This window comes from Anarhichas minor, unplaced genomic scaffold, assembly GCF_050575085.1.
Source record: "Anarhichas minor isolate MPS153535 unplaced genomic scaffold, ASM5057508v1 ptg000010l, whole genome shotgun sequence".
NCBI classification, from domain to species: Eukaryota; Metazoa; Chordata; class Actinopteri; order Perciformes; family Anarhichadidae; genus Anarhichas; species Anarhichas minor.
Genome location: NW_027466456.1, coordinates 10726082 through 10737680, shown reverse-complemented (window position 1 = coordinate 10737680; position 11599 = coordinate 10726082). Strand labels below are relative to the sequence as shown.

The 11599-nt window shown below is 41.6% G+C and overlaps 1 protein-coding gene across 2 annotated transcripts in view; it reads right to left on the bottom strand.

The window, feature by feature from the left end:
- Positions 1 to 1186: 1186 nt before the first annotated feature.
- The window catches only part of armc9 (armadillo repeat containing 9), a 23027-nt gene continuing 12614 nt past the window's right edge, over positions 1187 to 11599 (bottom strand). Inside the window, exons 17-25 of one of the 2 annotated variants that reach the window (XM_076088125.1) lie at positions 11134 to 11208; positions 10585 to 10675; positions 10072 to 10124; positions 9003 to 9101; positions 8339 to 8454; positions 7586 to 7755; positions 7162 to 7267; positions 4767 to 4957; positions 1187 to 2190 (exon numbers count right to left, since the gene is read on the bottom strand). In XM_076088125.1, the coding sequence (XP_075944240.1) occupies positions 2168 to 2190; positions 4767 to 4957; positions 7162 to 7267; positions 7586 to 7755; positions 8339 to 8454; positions 9003 to 9101; positions 10072 to 10124; positions 10585 to 10675; positions 11134 to 11208 (924 nt within the window). In that variant the 3' untranslated portion in view covers positions 1187 to 2167. Of the gene's footprint in view, positions 2191 to 4766; positions 4958 to 7161; positions 7268 to 7585; positions 7756 to 8334; positions 8455 to 9002; positions 9102 to 10071; positions 10125 to 10584; positions 10676 to 11133; positions 11209 to 11599 lie in introns of those variants that run through there. The other variant, XM_076088126.1, reaches the window with a different exon arrangement.

Below are 11599 nucleotides of genomic sequence, written 5' to 3'. Positions count from 1 at the left end.
ACGTGTTGAGTTATATTTCGTTAAGACTTGGAAAAAGAGGGAATTGACTGATTCGTTGTTTTGGACTGTGTACAAATGTGTTTTTATTTTTTACACACCTTTCTCATTCCTTCCTTTCCTTTTTATGACCTTCATCAGTGATTGCATACCTGAAAGCAGAGAGGGAAAGTTGCTGCCAGCAATGCCACGTCACCATAGATCATTATTCTTAATCATTCCACACAAGTCTTTAACGACAAAGCATTTGTGTGCTGAGAATGAACAGCAGTGCTTTACACAGATCCAACAGTTTGCAAAACCTTGACCAGTTTGAATTTATACGATTACTTTTCCAGCCTTGTCACCGGTGAAGGATCTTTGTCGTCCATGTCCTCTATGAACTCTCCGTTGCCCCATGAGAAACTAAACCTTGGTCACTTTCTGTCAAAGCAGCCGATGGGTTAAGTAAGAGAGTGCTGGTGTAAACTGACCGCAAGCATCCAGTGGCAACGAGTGACAACAGATCCTAGAGTATGAGTCTTGAATGCTAATTGTAATTATTCATGGGGACTTTAATTGAAAACTTCAGCATGTCCACAGAACATTTGTGAGGGCAGAGCTGTCAGCTGAGTTGGCGAGCGTGGCATAGCTTTCAGTTTACAACACGATACGAGAGCAGAAATCTTCCTGCTGTGTGACATCTTGATGAGTTGAACACAAGATTTTTTTTTACCTTTGCAGAGTTGCAACACAAAGACGGGCACACAACACTGTGTGGGCACCATATGCCAGCTGGCAGTTATTATGCAAGAGGAAGTGTTTTATGATTCAGGACTGTGCTGCAGATCTTAGCAGTAGCCAACCAGGATGTAGCGCAGAGCTTAAACTGCATCATCAAATTGAGAAATTCAATAAAGCGGCTAATGGGATATAGATTCCAAGACCAGAAAACAGGTGACATGTCGCACGTTTATTTAAAACCACTTGAACAGTATCAAAATGGATCACAACAAAAATGCAGTAATACACATAAATAGACTGTACATCACCACACCTGGAAAACAGTGCAAATGTACAATGCAAACGATGCTGGATTTAAGACGTTCACACAATTTCAAGTTTGTTTGTTTTGTCAGGATGGTGGTGTATGTTAATAGACATAAACACTTCTAAAAAAATATATATATATATATATATATATATATATATATATATATATATATATATATATATATAAACTAGCACTAGCCTGACCACTCGTGTCAAGACCTGTGTCTTTCTGTAAACAGTTCCTGAAGCATAAGTTAAACAAGAGCAGCTACTCTGATATGAGACAATGTGTAATATTTGAAGTAAAGCCGGTAAAATGATTTATTCATGTGGATGGATATTTTCAACCAGTCAAAAATTAATATATACAGTACGTGGTGAAAATCAGGATGACAGATTTGTAGAATCAAGATGAGAGCTTGATTAATATCTGTGCAATCAATTCAAAGACAAAAGGAGTCCTGGCCATGCCTCATTTCAAATGAAATACACTTTGTGATATTCACAGAAAAATGATAATACATTGTATCTCTATGCCTAGTTCTGTCAGGTATCCTAAACCATTCATGCCCGGTTTATGTGTAGTTAAAAAACAGGTAAAACCATGTGTGTTTAAGTCTGAACACGTCAGCTTGTATTCAGACTTAAATACAGATATTGAGGGTTTATAAAAAAAATTTAAAAAAAGGTCTTTAGTGAAAACCGGAAACTTTTTCCCTTGAACTGCCCCGAGTCAGAGCTATACGTTCGAGTTAGATTACCCGCATCTTGTTGCAGGTGACTTTTTTTCACGGCTGGAGGATGTTGCACATATTTAGGTGGGCCAACTATCACCTTGATGAGAGAGTGGAGAAATGCAGGGCCAACTAAGACTACAAGTGACACAGGGTTGGACGGCTGGGGGTTGTGGTTATTGTCTATATCACGTTACAGAAGTCTGTGCTGAAGCCAAAAGGGGGGAAGAAAAAAAAAAACGGAGAGCCACAATGCTTCGCATTGTTTAAGCCCCTAGTCCTGCTGCTGCTGATCCTCGGCCATCTCTGTTGCCCTGACCCTGATCACAACCTCGGGGGATGATGTTACAGGAAGCCCGATGCTCCCGGGGAGATAGTGCTATTCCATGGTGACAACTCCCTCTTCACCTCCTCTTTGACTGGCTGCCTGAAGGAGGAAAGAGAATAGGGAGGGAAGGAGGGAGGGATGTGGGGTTTGAGATGAGGAGACGGTAAAGGACAGTCAGATTTGAACTTATCAATGAAAAGAAAATATTTTAAAGAAGCTCTATAAGGAACTCTGAGCAAAACTATGATTGAGGGGTTGCCCTTCACTCAGCGCTCAACATGGCTAGCAGCTAACAGTGCTAAGAGTATGAACTGTGGAAACAACGGCAACAGTGCTGACAGAGCTAACATTGTTTACCTGGACGGGGTGTTGTTGGTGATATGAGCACACTGCAGAGCGGTGGCCATTAGCTAGCCAGTGGGACACACAAACAGATATAAATCTGCTTGTAATATTCATTTGTGCTCGATGTGAGTGTTTTCCTCCCTTCAGCAGATGAATGTAAAAAAGGCCTTCATTCGTCATTATTCACACAACATTATTTGACTTTTTCAATTCCTTTCATTAGTTTTATTTTGGCAGGAAGGTTTCCCCCAAACTACTGAATGTAAACACGTGTCTTCATTCAACTTTACACAAGAAAAATAAAGGTTAAGATCTGTTATCTTGATAAAACTTAAAATCCAAGATTTTGGTTCTCTTACATTCTTTCCTTCCTACTTGTGAGAAAAGAAAACCTGACTTCCTCATCACATTTTTTCACTCAGGCCCAGAGTGACAGTCCAAAGAGATACTGCGGCGCTTCCTCTACTTTCTCTAGCTGCACGGCAACATAACAAGCAACTGTCATCACGTGAAGTCAGCCTTGTCAACATGACTTGGGGAGGATAATGCCGTTTTCTTTTCTCCATCCTCTCAACATGGCGAGGCAGGTCCTCTCCTTGTTTGCGCTGGCTGAGTGGGTGGTCAGCTATGAAAACGCCTCCCCTATCTTCCTTCAGCCAAAGGAGCGTCTCTGTCAGTCACAACGGATGTGTTTACCAAAAGTGGGCCTAAAGGGGTTCCTGTCTCAGCATGTGGTGGGTCTCTCTGCAGCCAGACTCCACCAAACAGAGAACATTAGGCATAATAACCTCCGACAGTCAGCAGAAACTGCATTCAAGTGAAAATAAATTGAAAAGATAGTGTCTCAAGAACAAAATTTTAAAAAACCTAGCAGGAAACATATCAATAAAAGCTAAAGATGCTCACAGTAAAAGTGTACTTATTTTGTTTGTCCTGTCATGTGCGCCTGCTTATTGCCCTTTAAGTGGAGCTACGATTAAATGACATCCGATAGATGTCTAACACTTGCCAGACCTCATAAGTACAACACACACACAGGAGGATGTGGGGGGCTTGGACGAACCATTAGGCCCTATTACAGGCCGCATGGTAAGGGCACCCGGCGTAAGAGCCGGAGGTACTCGCTCATCAAATGCAGTTAAGATGCATGAGAGCATGGGGAGATGTTATCACCCAACTAAGAGTACCAGAGCAGCGGCTCAGGCCCTCTTCACTGCAGTGACTCAAGTTTGAAGTTTAAGATGTGGAGATAACAACAAATACATAAGGGCTGAAAATACGAATGCCATACTTTGATTTCTTCCAACAGTCATATATGTACTGCCAACACAATAAATATGTTCATGCTGTAACTCTTGCTTCAGATGAATAATAAGATCCAAAGGCTATAGTTTTATCCTTTTTGGATGTTCTGTCCACTCCTCCATCTAAAGGCAATTCGACCGGCCTTGTTCTTGTGAGAGCTGTTGTATTGGCCCCGGGCCATCTTCGCTGCTCTTTTGTTATTATTTTAAAAAGAAAGAAAGCAACATAATAATACTCTTTAGTAGGATTGCAAAGGAGAAAGTCAAAAGGACAAGGAAGGCTGTAGACATTATAAACGCAATGCTCAAAGCTTGCTGAGAAGTCCAAAGACTCAGAGCCTGTTAAATGTAACTGGCTAAGGCAACTGTGAGTGCTATGAACAACAATTGTGAATGAATATGTGAGCTCTAAACTACTTGTTTGATAACTGCCAACTGATGATTGAGTGTCATCACTGGAAACACAGTTATGCAACAGCTTTGAGTAAAGGCAGATTTTGTTACAGAATTCCAGTTGAAACACGATGTGTATCTCAAGTTGTGAGCTTCACGGGAACTGGAAATACGACTTGTCATCTTACAGTAAGTTCCACTTTTGTCTTGTTGTTATTGTAAGTCCGCTTTTATTCAGTTTGAAAGGAGCGGGAAAATGAACTATTTCTCGGCTGTTAAATTGGTGAGACCGACAGAGACCGAGTTCAATTGCGACCGTGGAAGAGTTGTACTGTAATGGTAATATTGCATTTAGAGGACTCTCACCTGCATCAATGAGATGAAGTGCTTTGATTTGTCAGTTGTTGTTGTTGTTTAATGACCAGGATTATCCAAACGTAGCCAATTTCTTTGTGGCTAATTTGCCAGTGAAATTCCCTGATTTATTGTATTATAATATTAGCATAGAAATATAAGGATTTTTTTATGTCTGTATTTCCTGTATTGTAAAGGTGTTTTACGTTTTGGGGGGATAACTGAAGCAGAAGCCAGAGCCAAAGTTTTGCCAACACCGGCTGGCGGGCATGTGCTTACTTCCACTTTGTTTCCCCCTTCCTCCCGTGGAGCTGGCGGAGCCTGGCTGGCTGCTCTGCTGAGGCTCCGAGTTGCAAAACTGGGGTGCCAGAGCGGGGCCTCGAACCCGGTGATCACCGACGCTCTGGCTGTCTGCTGCGTCGGGTGTACGGGGAATCTTGGGGTGGCTTGTAACTGCAGGGACATAATCGCTAATGATGACAAAGAAGAAATAAATCATCAGTTTTGCTTTGCACAGTAATCAACAAAAAAGATATTGTGGAAACAGACATCGTCAAATGAAAAATAGTCAAAATAAAACATAATAACATATTGTTTTCAATATTAAGGCTAGATTAAGCAAGACAGCCTCCTGAGAAATGACAAAAACTGTCCTTTGTTGATTTTATTTTTTTTACAGACATTATTTCTCTTTTCATGTCAGCTACTACAGCTCTTTCTCACTTGCTTACGGTTAAAAGGATTATTCAGAGAGGTTATCCTTTTATCTATTGAGCTGCTCAGTAGCCATGTGACACCACTGCCATGAACAGATCTCATTCCACAGAAGGTTTCATAGCATTGAAATCACGGCATTCCTGGGTACAACATCCACCTTGCACAAGCCTCTTGCCTTTGACACTCGATAGCGTCCATTTCACTTGTTTCAGTCGATAGCCTCCACTTATGGCGATATTGTGCCAGACTGGTTTATCGATACTCCCAAGATACCCAGTATGGACAGCTATCAGTAGGGTTATCCATACCGTACCGCCTTCATTAATATATGCATACACTGCAACTCTATATTATGCTTGGGATTCAATATCATAAGTAAGGTGATGAAAATTAGAGGCAGGGTGTCTCTAGCTTTTAGGATCAGGCTAAATATTTCTGAAAGAACAAAACAAATCTCATAGTCATGAGTCCACTGTGTCTTCTTTCACTATGTATCCTTTTATGCAAATTACACAATATTTGGCAGCTACTTTATATCGGGTTATAAAATTGTTGTCTTTTGGAAAAAGGCCTCTGAAGTCTGAATGGAAAGAGGCCTGGCTGCCCCCCGAGGGGTTGCCTTGAATAAGTTTGAAGCAGAGCTTTTTCCTGGAAAAAAAAGAAAATTGCCAAATTGCCGTGTTGCTAAGATTCTATTCACCGAAACATCAATGACTGTGTCGTGAATATAAAAGTCTTGTCTCCAAAACTGGGGTGAAATGCGGCTACTGAAGTCTGTATTGTAAAGGTGTTTTACGGTTTTATTTGGGGGGGGGGGGGGGGGGGGGTAACTGAAGCGGTTTCCTGGGAGTCATTATTCTTGGGGCGGAATTCAGGAGTCAAGTTCCCCTGGGATTTAAAGGAGAGGAGAAAGTGGGGAGGGTTGATTGAATGGGTCTCTTTGTGGGAACTGCTCGTTTAAACGCATGTCACAGACTCACAGACCAGCTTGGCGGTGCTGAGTCACAGATCGGTGCAGAACATTACTCTCTCCACAGACACACAAACACACACCTCAGGGTTTCACAGGAACCTCAGCTGACTCCCACTGTTTGTACTAGTTTGCATCATTCCGTTACAGTCCTACTGTGGCTCTCTTTTATGGTAGTTGCTACCAAACAACTGACTAAATGCACACACAAGCCGAAGACCTTTTATTGGTGTTATTGTTGTATTCTTTCTATTCTTGTGCTTCTTTTGAAGTCACACACACAGAGGTTTGTTATTCTTTTCTCTTTTCACTTACAAATAAACGTGTTTCCTATGTTGTATTTATCTTAAATCCATTAGTTTCTGTTATTTTCATAACCCACAGCTCACCCTGACTGAAATCAATGATTCTAACTGAGCAAATGACTCTCTGTAACACACACACACAGAGAGAGAGAGAGAGAGAGAGAGAGAGAGAGAGAGAGAGAGCGAGAGAGAGAGAGAGAGAGAGAGAATGGCAGCACATAGGAATTGCTTGGATTGATTTCACACAGACCTCGCGCTCTAACCGTCAATAGGTTTGCCCACTCGCTTCTGTTGGACTGAGAATTTGCAAATACAACAGGCCTCTTTCAAGAGGGACTGTATATAAGGCCAGGGTACCATAAATGGTCATCCACCTTCTTCAAGCCTGTTGGAACATGCTGTGGCTGGAGCACTTCCATAGATGTATTTTATATCCTATGTTGTGTCATAAAGAGGTAGCCAGAGCACAAACTGTTCATTGAACTGCACTGCTTGTAATGCATATGAAAAAGAACTTAAAAAATGGAATGAGGCTCAAGTTGAAGACCTCTTGTTGTTGCAACCATTAAATTGCAGCAACATTCATGAGAACACACAGTTCCTCATAATGTCGGCGTCGGCGTGTGTGTGTGTGTGTGTGTGTGTGTGTGTGTGCAGTTAACATATGTGTGTGTGGGTTTACCTGGCGGATTGTCCATTGTGTTCCTCCTGGGAACAACCTTTTCTGGCTCGCCCTTCGAATGGCCCGTCCAACTCGGACTCCTGGGACAACCGGCCGCACTCTGAGTCTGAGAGGACGGACATATTAGAGCTTCATCACACTACTTTTGGAATTATGAATCAGAACTTAAATAAAACAACGTAACAGTGAGCACAACCTGATGCCACGCTGACGTTAGTTAATATAGAAAATCAAAATAGGTCTTGAGCCATTTGGTCTTTATCCCTTATGAGGAAATAGAAAGTGCTTCCTTGCCAAGTGGACACTGGGCATCACACCAAATAAATCCACATCAACCAAATTACATTTTTTTACTCTACCGCTATCAATTGTATAAATGTATTGGTAAATGACATTTGGGAGGTAAATGACATCATCCACCCACCGATACTGTGGCGTAGGGAGTCAGCAGTGCTGGGCCGACTGCCGGAGCGTGTCGGAGGTCGGGAGTTGTATCGAGAAGGAGGCAGGCTTCCTTCCTCGCTCTTCTGTCTGCTAAGGGGGAATCCCCTGTGCCGGTTACCTTCATCCCCCTGGCCGTCGCATCGATAATCCCTACACATTGACACAAACAATAAAGCTCAGGTATTGCATCATATTTGTAGTTTGTATCATTGTATTTATCTCACATCTTAAAACCTTTATCTTAATGGTTTTCCTGATCTTCATTGGTGCTACCTGTTCATGGTTGTACAGCTTTATATCTAAACATGATATATAATTCAGGGTTAGCAATACTGTTGGTTCTAGTTAGTAATAAAACCAGCACATCAATAACTTGCTGTGAGTCGATGTGAGTTGATGCTCTGGGGCTAGGTCATGTGCAGTCCACCGTTCCCTTACAGCTGTCATATCCATTATTCTGAAATAACACTTTCCCTTCATCCCTTCACCCTGAATTACAGGTTGTTTTATTGACAATGCTCTGCCTTTCAGTACAAAGCAGCTCCAGTTCCAATCTCCTCCTGCTGACTCATTATTTTACAGTACATGAACAATTCAGCAAGAGCAAGAAACGAAACCTTATCTTGCCCCCTATAGTCCACCTGACACACACAGGCACCACGAATTAGCATGAGAGCAAGATGGAACTGCATTTTAGACGGTCTGATATTGTCTGTGTGTGTGTGTAACTTACACTGCGTTGAAATGACGATGAGAACTTGGGGTGACTGGCCGTTGGAGGGGTTCATCAACGCTTGGTCGTGACAGAGGGGTTGACTTCCTCTTCACTTTTGCCATGTTGGTCATAATCTACACAACACAAACACAAGATAATGTATATAAAGGTTATATATCTGTGTTCATTTGTTTTACCTGTTGCCATCTCTAAACAGCGAGACATGAGGTCATGCAGACACTGAACCCGGAATGAATAGAAAAAAATCTTGAAGAGCGATTACAATAATGAGTAACTGGTATGACACAGGGATATTCAGAGCCATTCGATTTGGTGTATGATTCACATCTAGAGGCCTTAAATTCAAATCAAGGGAAACAGAAGTTTTATGAGGTGACACAGTGGTTAGTTACTAATTCAGTGTAAATGCAGCACGATGGTGATGACAACAATCTCTTCCAAATAGTTGTCTGTCTGTGTTTTTAGACACTTCTGTCTTGCTTGTGATCTTCCTCTAGCCATTTTGCAATAAATATGCACAGGGCAGTACAAACTCAATATTTGCTTATGTGTAGCTGGCTCGTCCGCCTTATTCTAAACGGTTTACGTGTCTTCTAAAAAAACGTGTTTATTTAACCTTGCATGATGAGGAGTGTACTAAGTGTATGTATTTTGTTCTTACTCCCAGGTACTCGGTAGTGAGCAGACTCTCCCCAGACAGTTCCCTGGGCTGTGGTTGGAGAACTTCCTCTATATCAAGGTCTGTCTCCATTAGATCTTCCTGCACAAGACAAGGATAGTAAATCAGATAAAAATGACATCATTTGTGGTGAACGTAAAGGTGTGTTCAAGCTAAATCTGAAACATGATGGTCACAAAAGACTACTCGAGTATGCAGTGGCAGTATGCAATCAAATAATGAAATGACCACGGCTGATGTTGATGTTTTCTCCCACTACAAACAGATTATATAAAAGACTCTGAGGTATGTTGACTGCTGTGACTATGGTTAGTTTGGTCGTGCCTAATTTACTTTTTCACAATAACATTGATGTGAGTCTATGAACTAGATTGAACACGATGCTTGGCACCAAGTTACACGGTGCCAACAAGAGAGCAGTGTAGTCTGCACTTGTTGCGGGCATATATATCAGTTCCCCCTTATAGCCACGGTAAATGGATAGCAGCTACAAAACACCACATCTGAGTTCAGAGGCAGTGGAACAAGGGCACTCAAGGAATTCTTGTGTGAGGGGAATAGGGGGACACACATACTGCACACACACACACACACACACACACACACACACACACACACACACACACACACACACACACACACACACACACACACACACACACACACACACACACACACACACACACACACACACACACATTATACACACACACACATAATATACACACACACACACACACACCTAGGAGAGTCCAGCCACTTCCACTTAAACTTACTACCACATACCTTATCTTGATAACCCACTTTCCCACAGAAAGTTATTCTTACGGCTTTAGTATTTCTACTCTTTCAGTAGTTATCATTTAGGTTTCTTAGTCTGTGTTTCTTGATGATTAGGATTTGTTTTTATTTTGAATTGGCTATATTGTAAATGAGTTCCCTACCCCATTGTACTTCCGAGTTAAAATAAAGGTTGAATAATGCGTAGATAGGTATATAATATGATGGTGTAAAGCAATAACTTGTGCAACGGGTTGAGGGCAGGACTCACATTATTGTCGTCCTCATCTTCTTCATCATCCGACTCTGGCCCTTCTTCATCAGCTGGGTGGAACACAGCCAGAACATAAGGATTAAACCAGTCAGACAATTTTCCAAAAAAACAACAGCAGCAGGAGTCTTCTGTCCGAAGGCTTATATAGTGTAAATGATGAAATGTAAAAACTAGGGATTTTGACTTAAGAAACACATCAAGTATCTCAAAAAACAGGTAACTGCTATTAACACATTATCAACCACTGACAACAGCCACGAGACTTTACATTTACATGTAGCTGTTCAATTACCCGTTATGTAAAGCACCTCCTAACATTAGATGTGGCAACCAGTGCATGACTACTGCCGGTAACACCAGCTGCCCCAAACTCCAAATTAACACATTGTCCCTTCCAATAATTACATTATTTTATTCTTCAATGTACATATACAGTTAGTACATACTGTATGCATACACATTCATAGGAAAGAATACATCAATTGTAACAGTACATTTTACTTCACTAACCTGAGTTTAGCTGTTTAATGATGAACTCAATCTGTCTGTTGAGGTCTGAGTTCTCCTCTTTGCTGTAGCAACGGAGAATCTCCTCCACACTCTGCACACATGTGAGGCAAACACACGTCACACCAACGTACAACAGAACTACACAGCTTAAACACAAAGACAAGAGCTACTTCTCCAGTTAGCTTTAGATTCATAATCAGTTACTGAATGCTGAAAGGCAGTATACACTGTAGAGACAATTGGCTTAAGTGCCATTTTTTTTGTTCATTATAACGTATCGTAATTGTGTTGATAATGACCACCAAGGTTTGAGGCATCTGCTTAAAAAGGATATTTGTTGGACAGGACGGGCTCAGCTACATCCACACTCTCCAGCCCACCAGCTCACCAATATTTGGGTACAATGACTGTGTCATATGACTGTGAACACCTGTCGTTTCCCCTCCAAACACTGGTTGTGTGGTGTCGTAAGGAGACAAATGCAGAGCAAAAAACAAACAAACTGGGTCTGTTTCCTCCAAGCAGGTGAAGACATTTCTGCTATCTCACCATCTCTTTGGCTTCCTGTCGCACAGAGGGAATACACAGGATACTGTACAGGGCTCCATTCACATATGGTCGAATCTGAGAGAGCAAAGGGACACAGACACACACACACACACAGCCTCTGTCTTAATGATCTCAGGACAAATGGTAACAGCTTGTTTGAACACGCAGCAGTAAGGAAATGTGGATAAAAAGAGGAAAGAATGCTTATGCTGAGGATCCAAATACAAGTACATCTTTATAGACTCACAGTATGTCATGTATGATAATAATAATTGAGTTATTGGCCCTTTCCTGACGTTGAAAGAAGCTAGTGTTGTTTATGTTTTATAGACTTACCTAAAGTCATTGCTCAATTCTATTAAGACAGCGAAACACTCTAGAAGGCATCATAAACATAGTTTTATGGCATCCTGGGTGTCTGCTTGGGTTACAGTGGTATATGAACAGATCAACTAGTGGTGAAGCT